The sequence below is a fragment of the Colossoma macropomum genome, unplaced genomic scaffold, assembly GCF_904425465.1.
Source record: "Colossoma macropomum unplaced genomic scaffold, Colossoma_macropomum, whole genome shotgun sequence".
NCBI lineage: Eukaryota > Metazoa > Chordata > Actinopteri > Characiformes > Serrasalmidae > Colossoma > Colossoma macropomum.
The window spans coordinates 23500024-23519190 of NW_023494806.1; the positions used below are offsets into that span (position 1 = coordinate 23500024).

Consider the following 19167-nt stretch of genomic DNA (forward strand, 5'->3'; position numbering starts at 1 on the left):
AGTCCTTTTAAAGTGTTACACACTTACTGATACTGAAGCTCTTAATAACTACAACCTCTCACAGCATGTGTGATTTTTATTAACATTATTGTTATTATTGTTATTAGTAGTAGTAATAGTAATATTGTGCCTTTTTTATGCAAATAAGTGTTCAGTGATAAATGTGAAGTGTGTGTTATTTTGGATGTGATGTCATAGTCTTCACTCAGACCATGTAAATTAGCCAATGAGACAATGGGCAGTATGAATATTAATGAGTGTTGGAACATGTTTATTAAGAAGCAGCAGCTTCAGTTCAGTCTGGCTGAGTTTCTTCTCTTCAGGAACTCTGAATCTCAATTATGAAGTGATGATCACTGACTCTCTTCTGTGTGTTTTATAGTATTGTTTGTTTGTTTTGTTTTGTACTGTGTTGTGTGATGTTTGAAGCTTTATTGTTCTGAATCTGAACTGTAATCACTGATTCTGTACATTAACACCTTGTAAATGCCTGAAAAATATGAGACTGTTATACTCCTGTGTGTATTAACAATAAAGGCTGTTTAAATTATGAAACTGCTGTTTATGATCTTCATTACTGCTTCTCACATTCAGATCCTCACAGAGATACATTAATGAACGACAAAGTGAAACACTTTCCGAGTGGGAATTCTGAGTTCGATGGGGTTTGAAATGGATTTTTCCTGCGTGAAAGTCAGAGACGTCCCATTTCCTGTTTGGTCATGACTGCAGTGTATCTGTGTTACAGAAACGAAGATCAGCTCCACTGAGACTCTAATAATCAGGATTCTCTTTCTGTCACTCCCAGATTTGAGTCTGTGTTCTCTAAACTTCCTCAGTGAGCCGGAACTGCTGGTGGTTTAGCCTTCTTGCTAAGCTAATGTTAGCCTCTGGTGCTAATGAGGATATTTACAGTAGCTCCACTCAAAAGCAGATTGACTTGCTCAGAGTTGAGTCTTTATAATCTGTGTCAGTGAAGCTTCAGTGAGATTAACCTGTGCTGAGGTGTGTGAAGCTGTTAGCATGCTAAGCTGCTGCTGTTACAGCTCTGCACCATATCTGGGTTTATTAGACAGAGTTGATGTAAATCTGGCACCGTCCTGATTTTAAACACCAACATCATTATTTATTCCAGCTCACTTACAGCTCAGCCCAAACAGCTCAAACACCGTCAGCTACGTTAGCTTAGCAGGTTCAGTCGCTGTTTACTTTAGCTGCATTGTAATCTTCTCATTTGCATATTTTAGCATTTTGGATCGCAATTAGATAAAGCTTATTTCTGACGTGCAGAATGAAGCTGCTACGTAGCGCCACACTAATCGCTTTTTACTGAGAAGAAGTGTTTTCTGTGGAAACCCTGTTAGAAAACCAGCATAGACCAGCAGAGGTGGTCACTAATAAAACCAGCACACGTTGTGTTTTGATACTGGCATACTGGTCAACCAACATGACCATTCTGGCAAATCAGAAAGTGTTGGTAAATTAGCAAAACTGAAAAAACGTTTGTGTAATGTTTCTGTATTAATCCGTTTTAAACACCTCAGAAAGGAAGTTCTTTTTGAAAGCTGTGATAGGAATGTTTCTATAAAATTTGCTTTGTTGATTAAAAAACACTGAGCAAAATAACATGATTAGCTAGAAGTTACATTTTCTTTTCTTTAAAAATAACCCCATATGTAATATCTTCCACAGTAAACACACAGACAAGTCTGGAATGGTGAGTGAGCGCTGCCGAGTGGGAATTACGAGTTAAATTCCTCCCACCTGGAATTCGGAAACTTCCCACAGTTCCTCTTTCATCGTGAACGCTGCCTCGTGGTGTCAGTAGCTGTAGTTCTCAGTGTGCCGGCAGGGGGCGCTTTCCGCAGCTCTACCGCGGCTGACCGAGCGGCCGAAGAAGCGCAGTGTGGAGCTTCACTTTACGGAGAGCGGAGCGGAGAGTAAACATGGCTCTGCCCGGCGGAGAGTGAGCGCGGGACGGCGGAGAGTGAGCGCGGGACGGCGGAGAGTGAGCGCGGCCCGGCGGAGAGCGAGCGCAGGACGGCGGAGAGCGAGCGCAGGACGGCGGAGAGCGAGCGCAGGACGGCGGACAGAGAGCCCGGACCCGCTGACCTCACCGCTGGAGACCCAGAGGAGCTGAAACCGGCTGCGATTTCACCTGTTTTAATCGATTAATCTGATCGGACTCGAGTCCAGCGCGGCGGATGGTCGTCTGAGCAGTGTCCGCCTCTGCTCGCTCTCAGCCCGTCCATGGCGGAGAGCTTTGACCGCGCTCCCGGAGCAGGGAGGACCCGGGGGAAGGCCAGCGGCGCCGCGGTGGGAGACCTGTACAGCGGCCCGCCGGCCGAGCAGGACGCCGGGGCCTCCGTGTTCAACCAGTGCGAGCCTCTCAGACAGCCTCGGACCTCCCCTCCCACACCTGAGAGCAGCGCGGGCTCAGGTGAGCTGCAGACAGGTAAAGTGGAGGAACAGGTAAACCAGAGATGGATAAGGTGGAGACTAAGGTTAACTGGAGCTGGGTAAGGTGGGAGAGGGGTAAAGTCAAACTGGAGATTAAATGGAGAATCAGGTGAGCTGGAGAAGGTCAAGTTAGAGGCTCAGGTGAGCTGGAGATGGTCAAGTTAGAGGCTCAGGTGAGCTGGAGATGGTAGAGACTCAGGTGAGCTGGAGATGGTCAAGTTAGAGGCTCAGGTGAGCTGGAGATGGTCAAGTTAGAGGCTCAGGTACAGTTAAGGTAAATTAGCAGGCAGGTTGTTAGCAGTAATGTAAGGTTTCTCCTTCGTGCTCCTGCATAAACAGAACCACGGTTCGGTGCGATTCGGCAGAACTTCTGTCGAACTTTCAGCTTTAGCGAAACCAAAAACACTGAAGAATCCGCGCCGCCACTGTATGACCACTGTGGCCGTGTGAAGGCCTTCAGCTCGGCGCTGTAGAGCTGGTGTTCCTGTATGAAGCCCGTCTGTTGAACCTGCTCTCTCTCCGTCCCTTTATAATAGTTAATAGAGTAAAATGAAGGTGTTTTGTCCTCATTTCTGCTGCAGTGTATCACTGTCACTGTCACTGTCTGGGCCAGGCGGTGTCAGATTCAGCTGACTGCCATAACATTACTAACAGCTGTAGCTCCTGTAGCTAGGTTAGCTCCTAGCTGGCCTTAGCGGAGTGCAGGAGCGGCCCAAAGCAGATTAAATCACATTAAATCAAATGTAAAATAACGTCTCATGGCCGTTTCTGCTGCAGTGCGTTAACCTGCTGGTTCATATCGCCGCTGTATCCGTGTAGCTGACCGTTAGCTAACAGTTACTCAGCAGTGGCTAACGCTAGCCAGGCTAGCTAGCGAACTGCAGCACAGGGCAACAGCGGCCTAAAGTAACTAAAATCTACTCTAATTAGACCGAATATGGTGTTTTATCATCGTTTCCGCTGTGTTCTGTTAACTGTTTTGGCCTGAGACGTTCGGAACATGTTGAAGAGCTGCTATTACTCAGCTAAACAGATGCTAACGATGTTAGCTCGGGCCGTGAAAACAACCGCGTTTGTCGCGTTTATCAGTGACTCTTATGTACACGATGTGGATGTTTATGCGTTTAAAATATTCAGTTTACCACATTAAAACAGTTAAAATAGCTGCCAGCTAATGTTCCGGGCTCAGATACACAGCAGCCAGGTTAGCTAATCTGCTGAATCCGCCACAGAGAGGAGAGCCGGGGCAGCTGGTGCTTTCAGGCCCTGGGGTCGTTTATTTACTATCATCTCTCCTTGGTTAAGATCATCATGGCATGTTCTGCACAGCATGTATCCAGAACCTGGGGTTCTAGTTTGTCGGAGGCTAAAGTTGGCTTGTTATTGGAATTTTCCGGTCCACCTTAAATGGCGCAGCAGAAGCGTTCTGGCCTATACAGGCGCCAGACTAGAGCTGCTGCACTATTTAAGGTGGACCGGAAAATTGGAGTAAGAAACCACATTCAGCCTCGCCTCGTTTGTGTTCTTGCAGACAGAAGCTCGTCTAAACCCTCCAACTCAGCCCAGAGTAACAGCAGCAGCAGCACAGCAGCCTTAAAACCCCTCAGTGCTGAGTCTCTGGTGCAGAACTCCACTCTGTCGGCCAGCGCTCCGGAGTTCTTCCCCACCTCCTACCCTCCATACCAGGTGAGCAGTGTACCTGTTTTACTGTCAGAGGTGTAAAAAGCCCAGAAAACCCATAGAAACTACACTGGAAGGGGAATACTACCAGTTTTTCAAAATCTCTCCATAATTCGGTTGAGAGATGAGTGGTTTGATGTGAAATGGTCCACTGTGAACGTTAATGTCCTCCTCTCTCTGTGAAGGACGTGGTGTACGAGGATGGCTCTGACGAATACTATGCCGAGGCCTCTCTGGCTGATTTCGTTCAGGAGTTCCTCGGTCACCTGAACTCCTCTCCGGGCTCGTTTGAGTTCACTATCGGGCAGATCACAGCCACTCTCAACGACTGGGTGACCACCGAGGAGACGCTGCAGGAGCTCGTGGAGCTCATCTTCACTCAGGTACAGAAACACCTGCTTTAGCCTGGATTTTACACATATATGCCGTTTATATATTTATAAAGCTAGACATGCCTTTTACTGGGCCTCCGTCAGCTGCATGGTGTTTTGTGTCTGATACAGGATGTATTTCGCTTCTGTTGGAATGAAACCTTGTATCTCCACACTGATAAGTTTACAGGAGAAGGAAAAAACATACTTTTAATGTAAGTCAGTGGAACCAGATTTTTTTTTCAAATTAATTCTGGGCCTTTTCTTTTGGTCCATTCATCATGAAATTTACACCCAATATAAAGAGCAACAGGGATTTTCAAATTATGTCAAAAACTGAAAAACGACAAAAATGGAGATACAAGGTTTTGTTCAGTCAGCAGTGATTTACTCACCAATGTAATATCAGCCAGCAGGACTTTAGCATCTTGTATACATAATAATAAATAAAGTTCTCATTAAATAATCGGTCATGATTTGTATCAAAACAACAAAACAGGCGTGAAAAAATGGGCAGAATATCTACCCGAAGGAACTTCTTTGCTTCTCACTAAAGTGACAGATTGTCAAACTGTGCCGTATTTTTTCCACTCTGGAAAAGCAAAAGTAGAACGAAGAGTTTCTCCAATTCATTTCAGGAGCAGACGGTGGCGCTGGAGAGGCTAACGTCCATTTTGTAAAGTGAAAGTAGCACAAAGAGCTTCATCGCTTTGTTCAGGAGCTTTAGTATCCTCAGTTTGAGCTGCTTTTGGAGATTCTGACTCTTTGGTGAAAAAGCTCCAGTTGGTGTGGCAATGCCAATCCTCATCTTAGTTGTTGCCGTGTCAACAGCAGAGACGTCCGTGATTGGTCGGAGAATTTATATCACAGAAGTCAAACAGAGGTTCTGTTTAGCGGTGCTAAAATGATTGTTACACATGTAAAACATGTAGTTAGTTTTCTCTTAGCTATTAGCTGATAAGTACATAGTTTGTTTGTGTTTTATCTTGATGAGCAGGCGTGACGCTGTCAGTGTAGACGTGAAGGTTTTGTGATGCGATGTAATCCCAGAATAGTGATAGCGTAAGGTGGTGTGATGAGCCCGTGCCAACAACTCACTGTACTGCACTCCCTCTAAATAACAGATGATGATTAGCATATGAGCGTATTTGTCAGACTCTACAGTGATTTATAGTCTCACACAGACGTCTGCAGTTACTCAGTCATGTGTAAAGTCAGAAAAAATACATTTTAGCTTGATAACAAACTTCAGAGCAAAAACAGCACCCTGCTGTCTGTCCGATAGAGTACATGATAACAGCACAGTATAGGTTCTAAGCCAGAACAGTGTATTGGCAAATATGTGTAAATTTATGAAGTGATGATTCTAAAAGATGGTGATTGACACATCATAATATTGTTCCCGGTTACAGTCCAGTACAGTACAGTGTTTACATCAGTAAACGTCTGTGGTGGATCTTAAACGTGCTGTGAATGTAAGACAGACAGTATCGCAGAGTATAAAGGGTCTTAAAGAACAGTGCTAATCTGAGAGCTGTGATATCTGCCGTAGGAGGAGCAGGTGCTAAATTAGAGAGGAGTCCTCATGTTTGCAGGTTACAGATACTCGTATATTGTGTAGAATGTAGAAATGTTGTTTTTTTAGATTAGATTAGATAATCCTTTATCCTTTATCCTTTTAACTGTTTTTTGTTGAGGTTGTGTTTATTCCTTTACACTTCAGAACTATGTAGCTGGGGCACAAACATTCACACAGCTGTCCTGTAGTCCAGTCAGATTCCTGGTGCTGATCCGTTTGGTCTGTTTGTTCTGCAGTCGACCTCCATGCAGAACTTCGCCTACACCGGAGCGCGACTGTGTAACCACCTGTCTCACCACCTCGCCCTCAGCCCAGCCAGCGGGAACTTCAGACAGCTGCTGCTCAAACGGTAAAACACGGCAGACATGCAGACAAACATGCAGGCAGACAGACAGACAGACAGATGGATGGACGGACAGACAGATAGACAGGCAGACTGGCAGTGGGTAGACAGGCAGATGAACAGGCAGGCAGACTGACAGCCAGACACACAAGCAGGCAGGCAGATCAGACAGACCTGCCTGCATGCATGTAGACAGACTGGCAGATGGACATGCAGGCAGACAGATTGACAGGCAGGTAGACGGACAGACAGACAGGAAGGCAGGCAGACAGAGGCAGATAGAGCTGCAGCTAATAACTTCTATAGTTACTGTAGTATGGCTCTGAGCTGTATAGTAATAGTTTCTATAATCATTTGAACTATTGACTTCTGATTAATTCACTAATCCAACTGTGATCAATGAAAGGAGCTACTCAGAGCCACAGCACTGAACAAAGAGCCCAGTGAATATAAATAATAATCAATACATAGTACATAAATAATTAATAGGCAGTTGTAATAATTTTGACTAAATAATTTTGCTATAAAAGAACAGAATAAAATTAAAGTGAGTGTAAATTTACTGACTGTGATGTGACAAAAAAAAATTGTTTATGGTGTAGCTTTTGTGTGCCAAAGTCTGTGCACCCCTGGTGGCAGCAGTGTTAACTTACTTTCTCTTAGAAAATCAGACACACAGCCTCTACACCCTGCAGAGTGTTTAAACAGGGTCGGCAGTGCGTCACTGTAAATACGAGTCTGATTTTATTTTGATCAGTTCTTTTTTAAATAAATGATAGAGATCCTCATGGCCGTTTGTGTGGTTGTCAGTGCTGGTACAGACTCTCAGTGCTGCACTCTGATAGGGTGTAATTAGTGGAGCGGTTCAGCAGCTCTGAGTAAAGGCTGTATTGTGGAGAGCGACTGACGGACAGGCTGTGATTACAGGGTGTCACTTTACTCTTCTCTACTTTACACCTCATACTCAGGTGAAGAGAGAGATTCAGTTCAGAATGTTAGTAAGAATTGCCTAAAGAGCTTGATAAACACTGCCAACCTAGTTTGTGTTTGATATGAGACCAGGGCCCAGTCCTATTTCTTATTTTCACCCCTACCGCTTGTTTTTGAGTGTTGCCCCTTGGAGCTGAGTTACAGGGTAGTGGTTGAAATCTTCCCTCTGAAATGGGACCCTCAAATAAAAAGAGCATCACTTCATTAACAGCTACCAGCGCTGCTCTGTAGGCGACCCTGCCAGTCTGCAGTGACAGCAGAGGAGGGTAAAGTTCAGCTCCTCACTGCTGGGCTTTAGTTACATTTAGGGCATCATATGCCTTCAAAGAGGGGGGCAATTATTTATTATCGCCCACCCCTAATTGTTCAGTGATATGAAGCCTGATGCCTGAGGAGCCAGAATGTAACTGCAGCACCATTTAAGGTGGAATGGGAAATTTAGCTACTGAGACATCAGCACTACTAGCAATTTTTTTATCCTTGTTATGAAGAAAACAACCATAATACACTGAATTGACATTAAACTAAGATAATACAATGATTACTGTAATTTTAACAGAGAAAATTCTCACATTCGTGGGTTTCTTTGGTCTCTTGTTCAGGCCTTTTGCCGGTTTTTCTTTTTTTCTCTCATAACTCTCTTTTTGGAGTCTCTGAAAACCTCTGTTTGGAGGGTCATGTAGCCCCAACACTTCACCCTCCCCCTCTATCTCAACAAGAATCAGGACACCCTAGACATGAACACACAAAACGGAGGGGTAGGGCTGAGTGGTAGGGGCGAGGGATGAAATGGGACTGGGCCCAAATATTCTCTATAGGGATTAAATCTGGACTCTGACCAGCCTATACATATATATATATATATATATATATATATATATATATACACACACACTGATTAAACCTTTTATTTCTCTTGTTACTGGTATTTCTTATCAATAACAAGACGTTAGAAAATGATCAATAGTGTTACATAATTACATGTATGAATATGTATATTTAATAAATAAATCTGCTTAAATATCGCCTCTCAAATTAGTGGTGTTTGTTAATATTACTGCAGCTTTTACACTCTGAATATTAACTTAAACCCAACGTGTTTTATAAGATACATAGTTATTTTGATTGAGTTGTGTCACTTTAGAGAAATCATACTTTCATTTTCATTTCCCCACTAATCTGTCCTTCTCTTGTTCTGCGTGTGCGTGTGTGGTGCGTGCGTGCGTGCGTGCGTGTGCGTGCGTGCGTGCGTGCGTGCGTGCGCGTGTGTGTGTGTGCGTGCGTGTGTGTGTGTGTGTGTGTGTGTGTGCGTGTGTGTGTGTGTGTGTGTGTGCGTGCGTGTGTGTGTGTGTGTGTGTGTGTGTGTGTGTGTGTGTGTGTGCGTGCGTGCGTGTGTGTGTTTAGGTGCCGTGTGGAGTTCGAGCAGAGGGATCAGGCCGTTCTGGGTGATGATGAGACTCAGAAGAGGTTCCACTCCTACGTTCTGTTTCTGGGGGAACTTTACCTGAACCTGGAGGTCAGTTCACTCAGCTCACTGTCTCAGGTCTCTAACACTGAGCAGAGGAAATCAGAGTCTGTTTCTGACTGCAGAACCGCGTGATTTTCCCTCATGTCAGGTTATTCATTTGTTTGTTTGTTTGTTTTACCCAGTGTTCCCCACATTTAGTCAGTTAGTCACAGTTAGGCCAGTTCCTGCCCTCTAACTGGGGCTTTATTTAATTTCTTTTTTGCATAAGTCAAAATTTAGACCTACTGTGAGTTAAATCTCCAGCAGGTAGTTATTTGTATATAATAATCTGTTATTTTGAAGAAAGTCACAATTTTGAGAAAATAAGTCACTATTAAACAAAAAGTCAACATTTTTGACGTTGTAAGTCAGATGTGTAACATTCTGCTACCAGAAACAGAGAAATGGGGAAATAAAGCAGGACATTTTCTCCCTGTGGGTAGGAGTTTCCAGACATCTTCATATATCACGGCTGTCTGAACAAAACCTCGTAAATAACCAGAAGTTTTTTTTGTTTGAACAGCAGCGAATATACGGTCACATACGATCTGACCGCAGTCTGACCAGCATGTCCAGCGTTCTAGTGCTAAAATAGCGTTCATCTAATGAGTTACATATGTACGTTTCTGTACTGACACACTGACGTGGATTATAGTTTATCCCTCTGGTCTTCTGATATCCGTCCTTCTGTCTGATCAATAACGTCTTTATAGAGACACACAAACTGCATCTGCATCTTCAGAGTTTATAACATATAATAAAAAGATATTTTACATCTTTATTTCAATTTTATCACAAACATTTTTTAAAAACCCAGTCTGAATTTCATAATGCATTTTTAAATGTAAAATATGAAATATAATGTTTTTTAAATTTCTGTTCCTGTGTCAGGTGAAAAGTGCGAAGGGTCCTCCGTCGCGGGCGGAGATCCTGCTGACCGCGCTGAAGGATCTGATGGACACGCTGTTCTCTCGCCCCACGGACGCCAACCTGATCTGCGCCGTCAAACTGCTGAAGGTAAAAGCTCCTGCGGTCGGGTTCAGGAACGTTCTGGGTTCAGCTAGATTCAGATACTACAGTCCTGCAGGGATGAGGGCCTCGATAAATCTCTGACAGTCCAATCATCACTGTCCTGTATCCACAGAGCAGATCTGTGTGTTTCTACGGGTGTGAGATGCAATAACTAGTACAGTATCGCAGATTAAAGGGCCAATAACATGGAAAACTGACGTTTCCTCCCTTGAAATCAGAGTTTGATGTAGTGTGGGAACTGCTTCAGAATGCCTGTCACTCTGCAGTCCATACAGTCCCACATGTGGAAACTGACCCTGTCTTTAATTAATTGTTTTTGTGATGTCACAAAAACCAACACATCTGCATATATCCGCCTATTCAGCCTGCAGCACGTTAGCCCCGCCCACTCTCTCTGAATAAGGAGCGTTTTTAGCCCTGGATACTTTTCTGAATGAGGCAGAGTACAGGATAGCCAATCAGAGCAGAGCAGAGCTCTTTCTTTTTTCTTTTTTTTCCCAGAGCTCCACATTAATTAAATACACTTAATCAAATATACGTTATTCGTTAGAATTAAACAGGCTGTTTTAGTGCCTTTAAGACTGATATATGTTAATGAGCTCTGTTCTGATTGGGTAATCTGCATTGCACATCATTTAGAAAGCAGTGCAGACTGAAACACTTCTTTTAACGTAAGGTTGAATAGGTGAGGCTAATCTCGTAGGCAGATATATGTAAATGTACTTTTAAAAAAGTTTTCAAAATTCAGTTTTCCATGATGTGGTCCTTTTAAAGGCACAGTTACACAAACGGCATGTTTAATTCTGATGAATCGGTCATTTAAGAATGAATTATGGCTGTTTTTGATACATAAACACACACTAGTGTTATAAATGGGCCTCAAAGAGAAAATAAAATCCAGAGCTGTAGTCGCTGCTCTGAGTGCAGGGGTGTGTGTGTGTGTGTGTGTGTGTGTGTGTGTGTGTGTGTGTGTGTGTGTGTGTGTGTGTTGTAGTTGACCGGCTCGGTTCTGGAGGACTCGTGGAAGCAGAGTGGAAAGTCCCACATGGACGGGATCATCCAGAGGATGGAGAACATCGTGCTGGACGCCCAGTGCAGCAGGTTTTATACTCAGATTTATTTAATGTGTGTTTAAATGCTCAGGTAATCTGTGAGCTGAGCACGCTGGGAAAAGAGCTCTCACAAAGATGGTTCTAAAAGGGTTCTTTAATGAAGAAAATGGATCTGTATAGGACCATGAGCACTGCATGGTGAAATGGTCCTTCAGATTGATGGAGAATGTGCTGTAATATGGTTCTTTATAAAACCTTTTTGAAAATTGTTCTTCTGTCATCTATATCCATCAATAACAACACATTCCTTATCAATCTGAAGACCCATTTCACCATGCAGAGAACCCTTTAAGCATGCACAGGGTTCTCTGAATGCTCATGGTTCTATATAGTGCCATTTTCTTTACTAAAGAACCCTTGAAGAACCATCTTTTTAAAGAGTGTAGCACTAATTTCCACCTTAAATGGTACAGCAGAATGTAGCTACTGCAGCATTTAAGGTGGAACAGAAAAATCTAAAATTAAGCTGCTATAGAAATCCAGCTTCACTAACAGGCAAGCACACAGTTAGCACCATGCTACTTATGCTAATTGGTGGGTATAAGCTTCCGTTAGCTGTTAGCGACGTTAGCCTCGTAGCTCCAGTGCTAAAACTACATACACTGAATGTGTCATGATTCACATTCTGCATCACTGCTGTAAATGAGTGCTGACCTGTCTGTCTGTGTGTCTATCTGTGTGTCTATCTGTGTGTCTGTGTGTGTCTGTGTGTGTCTGTGTGTGTGTGTGTGTGTGTGTGTGTCTGTTAGGGATGTGAAGCAGATGCTTCTGCGGCTGGTGGAGTTGAGGTCCAGTAACTGGGGCAGAGTTCACACAGCAGCCCAGTTCAGTGAGGCCACGCCTGACAATGACCCCAACTACTACATGGTACACTCTCTCACACACACACACACACACACACACACACACTCACTGTACTGTCATTGCTGCTATTCCTCACTCAGAGCTCACTGAAATGTGCAGAGAAATTCTGTATAATTATTTATTTTTCATAATTGAATTGATTGAATAGTCTTAATACTGTATGAAACCGACTGTGCTGTATTTTAATTTGTTGGAAAGTTCATTTTGTCACATTTTTGAGACAAAGTTAGCAGTGCAGCCTTGTAAATGTAGTTTATTATGCAGTTTTATAATTGTGTAGTTGTATAAAAAAGCAGGTCCATATAGTTCAGCAGGACGTCCTGCTCATTTTAAACGTGTTCATTCTTTTTAAAGAAGTGTGTATATTAGTGTAGTTATGCATCCTAAACATCCTGAGACTCTGGAGTCGTATTACAGAAACACCCTGACTCTGAAATCATGACGGTTCATTATCGACCTGATCGAGTAGATCAGGATTTCCTAACTGGAGAAGAGATGCTTTAAGATTAGATATGGTTCCTAATTTAAGATCAGACTTGACTCTGTAATACGAATTAGGCCATTTTCACATTATGCTCACCTCGTTGCTCAAATCAGATTTTTTGCTCAAATCCGATCTCTGACACGATGGTTCACACTCGTTTAGGTGATTCAAATCTGTCATTAATGTGAACCGGCGTCCTGAAATGACCCTCATGAGCTCATCCTACTCAGTAACGTCACGTGAATGAATCATCAGCACAAACTAACGAGCAGAACGAGCTTCGCTGAGAAGATCATTAACTCTGATCAGCTCTCAGCTTCATTATTAGAGCGAGACGAAGGAGAAAAAGGTGAGATGAGCTGCTTTTCCACCGTTTACAGGCTTTAACTCCTGTTCAGCGCTGCTGCCATGGTAACGCTGAATGATGGCGCAGCGCAGTGGAAAAAAAGCACATGAATTCCGATCTAGGACCACATATGAAAGTGGCTCGGATTTGAAAAGATCAGATTTGTGTCCACACAGCCCTGAAAACATCAGATCTGAGTCACATTATGGCAAAAAAATCAGATTTGTACCACTTCAGCCTGGTAATGTGAACATAGCCATAGTAAAAAATCTGATCTAGACCTTGTGAGACATTATCTCAGGGCTAAAGATGTTAGGTGTCTGTTATACTGTTATAATATAAAGTGTGTTCTTTGTTGTTCTTTATTCAAACAGTCTGATCACACTGTTTTAGTGCAGTGGTGGTCCTGTGGGACCCCCTATCCTGCACATTTTAGTGTTTGTCCTCCTCCCACCACACCTGATCCAGCGCATCAGCTCATTAACAGCCCTTCCTGAGTTGAAGTGGGTGTGTTTAGACAGGAAAGCACAAACATGTGCAGGGCTGGGGGTCCTCCAGGCTCAGGGCTGGGGGTCCTCCAGGCTGGGGACCACTGTATCAGTGTAGTATAGCAGTGTTGGTGATGATGATGATGTTTCTCTCTCTCTCAGAATGAGCCGACCTTCTACACCGCAGACGGGACTCCATTCACAGCTGCAGATCCAGGTGTGTGTTCAGTCTCCTTCCTCTGTAGTTCCTCCTGATGAGGCTTTAACCATCTGATAAGGGACAAACTGAATACTGAACCACTGAATTAGACTTTAAACCCTACGAGAGGCTCAGCTTCACAAGCTAAACGAGGACGAGAGAGATTTACACTCCACTACTGATTATACTGACCAACCCGCAGCTCTCTGTACACTGTTAGAAATAAAGGTTCTGTTCAGGTACATTTCTGTTCATCAAGGTACAAACAGTGTAAATGTTCCCTCAAAGCTCCAACAGTGGTTTTAAGGTCTGATTGTAAACCTTAAATAAGTTTTTCCAGGTGAAAAGTTCGTATTTGTACCTTTTCATAACCGAATGTTTTAAACAGAACAGTAAAATAAAGTCCTGGAGACGAGACGGGGTGTGTGGAGTCAGTACAGCTTAGAACATATCATTTCAGTGGATTATGGTTCAGTTATGTTCCCTGACTAAAGGTACTGAGATGGAGGTACTTGAGGAAACCACCCCAGTGATGAGAGGGGAACTGACCCAGTGACAGTTTAGTACCTTTATTTCTGAGAGTGTGTTTGTTTCAGGTCACTTGATAATTCTTAAGGGTGCTTGAATTGTCGAATTGAATGGGTGTATGAATTGAATCGAATTGAATCGTTATTAGTTCAAGATCCTTTTTGAATCAGTTTGAAAATCAAACCGAGTCGATGCACTGATAGCTCAAAAATTCACGTGTTCACAGCGAACATGATGGGAATAAATGACACGGAAATACGTAATTTTTTTGTTTGTTTGTATGTTTGTTTCGAGTTTTGGATACCAAAACCTATACACACCGGATGTGATGCAGTTTTTATTTATTTATTGAAGTATTTATTTATTAATCAGGGTTTTTTTTGGAATCTCAATTTTTTTTGAACTGCAACAAAAACCAACAGAGCAGACTGTCTACAATTCCAAAAGACATGCTTTACTCTAAATAAATACATAAAATAATAATAAACGAAATGAGCAAACCGTGTTTGGATGGACTGTTTTCCATTCTGGAGAAGTGAAAGTAGAGTTTCACTTCCTGCTTCAGGAGCTTCTGACGTTTGACTGAAGGTTGTAGTCGCTGAGACACAGTTGATTGTTTGTTGCCATGCCAACAGCAGGGACAACAGTAATGAGTGGACAGATATAATCAATACTATCAAATCCGTGTATTGACGTCTGATTAAGTCTCCCTAATAAGTCGTGCTCAGTGTAACAGCCTTTACAGTGTGAGTGAGTTGACTGTTCCTCAGCGTCTGGTTCTCTAACCCCTCTCTGTGTGTTCTAGATTACTCTGAGGCGTATCAGGAGATCCTGGACCGCGAGGACTATTTCCCCGACCTGTACGAGGAGAACGGGAACGACTCGTGAGTTGAAGCCGCTGTTCACTGATCTCTCTCTGGGCTCTCTGTGTGGGTTCTCTCGCTGTATGATGGCTCAGTCCGCAGGGTGTGGTACAGGGTCAGAACCGGTGACCCCTGTGACCCGGCAGGTCGTTCACCTCTCTGTTCTCCTGCTCTGTCTCTCTGATTGTCCTCTCCTCGATGAGCTCAGCAGGGCTGTGGGTGATTCTGCGTGTTGGTGCTGAGTCAGCTGTTGGGAGAAAGCGTGGGCTTTAGGCTGGATTCTGTTCAGCCCCGCCCCCTAAAGACTCGGCACAGACAGGCACTGTGATCAGCTCAGACCAGCAGGGGGCGACACAGCTCAAACATCACTGCACCAGAGCTGAATTTGTTCACTGTGTGTTCAGCTCAGATGATCAGATGCTGCTCTTAACTCATAAACTCAGCTGCACAGTGTTACTTAACCTGAGTACCAGGCAGAGTCAGCACTGACCAGCTTACCTCAGGCCAGATTAGCCCAGTGGCTCGTTTTCCTTTGCTTTCCTTGGACAGGTTGATGTTAAAAATGTGAAAATGTATGAAAAATATGAAAAGATCTTTTTCAGTATCAGAACAGGTGAGAGCCCAGATCATCATCATGCCTTAACACTGATTGACATGGCTGTAATTTATGTGGGTCAACCAAATTTATTTATTTATTTATTTATTTATTTATTTATTTATTTTATTTTTTTACATTGAGCGTTAAGAATGTTTTAGATGTTTTACGAGTTTTTGTTGACAGTATAACGGCAGAAACATACTTTATTACTATGAAGACGCTACAGAAGTGTCTTCGGTCGTTTCCCTCCGTTAAATCATGCATCAAATGACGCCCTGGTTGCTCTGTAGAGCCCAGAGTTCTAATGTAGTAGTAGTATTGTTTATAATTGTTTTTATAATTTTATAATCGGCCCTCTTTCTTTTATTTAGTTATTTAGCCTTTAATTGAACCAGGTATGCTACAGGATGCTTGTAGGAAGGAGAAAAATGGGGAAAATCATTTTAAACAAAGACACTAATGATACCAAAGACATCATAGCACAAAGCAGGAATGAGCAAAAGACAGTAGAGTAGAGGACAAAAGCTCAGAAAAACAAATAACCCAAACAGATAGAATAAGGAAATGTATAGAGTGTTAAGGAGTAGAGCACCTGGATTAGGCCCTTAGTAGCTTTATTACTATTATATTATTACATTATTATATTATTTTAACAGTATTTCAGCCCTTAGCAGCTGCAGTGATCTGAGACCAGGGGCCGAGTTTAGGGACTCTTAATTGGAATATTAGTGCAGTCGACCTTCAAAGATCAGATACTGAACGTCGTTATCTCAGGAAGACTACAGTAAAGAGTTGGGTGTGGTTGGAGTGGAGCTGGGCGATATGGCCAAAAATCTTATCACAATAAAAATGTTCATATCGTTCGATATCGATACATATCGCGATAAATGTCAAATTATTATTTCTTTCATGTTTGAAGGCTGAGGTTTTGCTGCTGAGTGGTCAGTTGCTGTTTTAAACTATCCTTTATGGTCAGAACATGATAAACACTCACCAACCAGTGGAACACTTCACCAATCTGTCATGGGAGAGTTGGAGAGAGTGTCTGGTGAGCTGTTTTTACCAGCTGGAAAAGCACGGCTGCAGTATTTGTAATATTCATAATGTAAGAAAGAAAACAGATTATTTTAGCTGTCTGGTTACGACTAAACTGTTTAGTTTCTCAACAACGTCAGCTTAATACCGACAGTAAACATTAGCTGGTTCAGTAGGTCAGTGATGGATCACACTGCCTCACTGCCGTCACTCCCACCACATCAGAGCACATCACAGTACTCAGACACCAGCTAGCGACGACTGTGTTTCTCTATAGTAGTTTAAGTGGTGAACCACAATATATCAACACCAGACAAACGGAGTCCTCCTTTTAGGAACGTTTAAACTGAAAGCGGTGCTTTTGTGTCGTGTTTGATCTACAGTATCATCAATTCTCCGTGTTGTGTGAGTGACGGAGCTGCTTCAAGTTAGCCAGCTGCTAAAAACAGCCTGGAAAGATAACCTAGTGCTCTCCAATGCCTCACAGCTTCCTCAGTTTACTTTCGTTTAAATCAGGGCTGTAAATAACATGAACCCACTTCTTTCTTTCGCTTTCGTTGTTTGTGAATGCACTAATACTTATTTTAATACTTAAAATACGACTGAGCGCTGTAACAGTGCTGTAGTTGTGAGGAGCAGACGTGATTTACCGCTGCTAAAGTTGTTAGGATGTACAGAAAGAGGTGAGTTCACTGTAGGACAGTACAGTTACACCACTGACCTCGTCACTCACACTCGGTCACAGGAGAACATCATGTCGAAAAACTCGGAGGTGCGCCCTCTCGTGGCGAGAGCAGAGTAGTGTCACTTTCCTTGCAGTAGAAAACACCACGGCTGTCACTAGAACGCGTGAGTGTGAGAATTCTCCATTATATAAAAAATGTATTGAACATTTCTTATCGCTCTATCGAGGAAAGTTATATTGCGATAATTATCGCTATCGTTTTATCACCCAGCCCTAGGTTGGAGAGGAGCCTAACGCCCTGTAATCCAGTATAGTTTGAAGTCGGTTACTCTTATTTTCACTGAATTTGGGTGCGCCCAAGTCAGATACAGATCTGCAAGATTCCAGAGTCCGTATTTTCGGTTCCCAGAAGGCTATTAATGCGGTCCAGGGCTCGTTGGAAAGGGTGCGTCCCGCTGTACTGACCTGTGTAGTTTGGCTTCGTCACTGATTATTAAAGGTGCTTGTTGTAGAGCTTTCCCTTCTTCTGTGGTTTATTCATGATGTCATCAGCGATTAGTCGATGTTGACTCGAAGTTAATCAATCTGAAGTCGTGCTGCCGCGTCTCTGTAGTACACACATTTGTCACGTGACTGAAATGCTGCTTTTTCTGTGCGCAGGCTCGACGCTGACGAGGAAGAGATGGATCCGGAGATCGAGGAGGCGTTTGAGAAGTTCTGTCTGGAGTCTGAGAGAAAAAGGAAACAGTAGAAACAGCAGAGCGGAGCCGCCGGGGGTCTCCAGCCTGGGGGTCTCCAGCCTGGACGGCGAGAGAAACCAGTTTTATTTGATTTTATTTTAGACCGTTTCAGTATGTAAACCAGCACCCCCAGCTCCTGAGGTCCGCCTGGACCTCCTGTTCGCTCGACGCCTCGACGCGCATCGGCTGCCGTCGACTCCTTCCGCAGCGCTGGGCTGTTCCTGGTTTGCTTTGATTCTCTCTCTTCTCCCTCCCCCTGTTTGTTTGCTGATCTGAAGGTTTGCAGTGGGTTCTTTTTTCTTCAGTCTGAGAAGCAGAGTAGCGTCGTCAGCGTTTGATCTCGAACTAACCGCTTTAGCCGAGCGCAGGGCTGAGTTTGAGCCGCTCTTAAGGTACTCGAGAAAAAATCATTCAAGAAAAACAATAAGGGAGAAAAAAAAGTTACCAAAAATAGAGTTTTGGTGAGCTTTGAGTTTCGTTTTGTTCTTTTCTTTGGGTTCTTCTTTCTTCAGGTTCATTTTGGACCTTTTTAAGAATTTTACAGATTTGATGCACTTCCTGAAGCCTCCGCCGCCAGTTTGGTTACTGAATCCCGAAAATGAGCCCTCCGGTTAGACTGGTGGGAGGAGATGGATTCAGAACCACTGTGACATTCAGCACTGTTCACACTCTCCCCACCCAGAGGAAACCTTTATTTTATTATAGTATTGTAAATATTATTTACAGCATTGTTTGCCTGCAATAAATCTTTATAACATCACTGCTTTTCTCTGTTTCTGGCTCTTTGATTCCTCATACATGACACAAAATCACAAAAGATACTTTTCTTTTGGATGCAAATCTTCATTTATGTTCTTCTCACTCATGAGTGTAGTTTAGGGGGGCACCTCAAAAAGTTGGAAGAAATAGAAATAAACTTTATGTTAAGCACCTAACTCGCTCATGTTTAGCAGTATACGGATTCTCCACAAGGGGGCGACATTGGCACTCAGATTTTGAACCTTCATAATAGTGGTGTTCTTATTTGTCTCCCAGTTTATTAACAATTTTAAACCTGAAAACTAAGGAGAATGTTTTAAACTACACCACCTCCACTGTCGTTTCTAAAATTGTCTTTGTTAAATTTTTATTTTAAGTGTATTTTAGAAGTTTTTTAACAGCAATATGTTAAACAGTAATGTATTGTTGTAAAACACATTTTTAAAATCTATGACAAACAAAACTACCTTTTTTATTTGTATATTGTCTCTTTTGGGCCTCCAG

The 19167-nt window shown here is 43.0% G+C and overlaps 1 protein-coding gene across 2 annotated transcripts; it reads left to right on the forward strand.

Annotated features, from left to right (window-relative positions):
- Window positions 1-1908: 1908 nt before the first annotated feature.
- Window positions 1909-18667, forward strand: paip1 (poly(A) binding protein interacting protein 1). Of its 2 annotated transcripts, none has more exons than XM_036598106.1 (11): window positions 1909-2455; window positions 3992-4146; window positions 4326-4523; window positions 6327-6439; window positions 8828-8939; window positions 9822-9947; window positions 10957-11063; window positions 11824-11941; window positions 13419-13473; window positions 14789-14867; window positions 17825-18667. In XM_036598106.1, exons 1-11 carry the CDS (start codon window positions 2251-2253, stop codon window positions 17913-17915), a joined length of 1359 nt encoding a protein of 452 aa, XP_036453999.1. In that variant the 5' UTR covers window positions 1909-2250; the 3' UTR covers window positions 17916-18667. The 2 variants fall into 2 exon arrangements, with proteins under 2 accessions (XP_036453999.1, XP_036454000.1); XM_036598107.1 differs by having other exon boundaries at window positions 1909-2440.
- Window positions 18668-19167: the final 500 nt, after the last annotated feature.

Coding starts and splice junctions, on each gene's coding strand:
- paip1 (XM_036598106.1), top strand. CDS start 2,251: ATGGCGGAGAGCTTTGACCGCGCTCCCGGAGCAGGGAGGACCCGGGGG. Junction 2,456..3,991: donor CTCAGGTGAGCTGCAGACAG/GTAAAGTGGAGG, acceptor GTGTTCTTGCAG/ACAGAAGCTCGTCTAAACCC. Junction 13,474..14,788: donor ATTCACAGCTGCAGATCCAG/GTGTGTGTTCAG, acceptor TGTGTGTTCTAG/ATTACTCTGAGGCGTATCAG.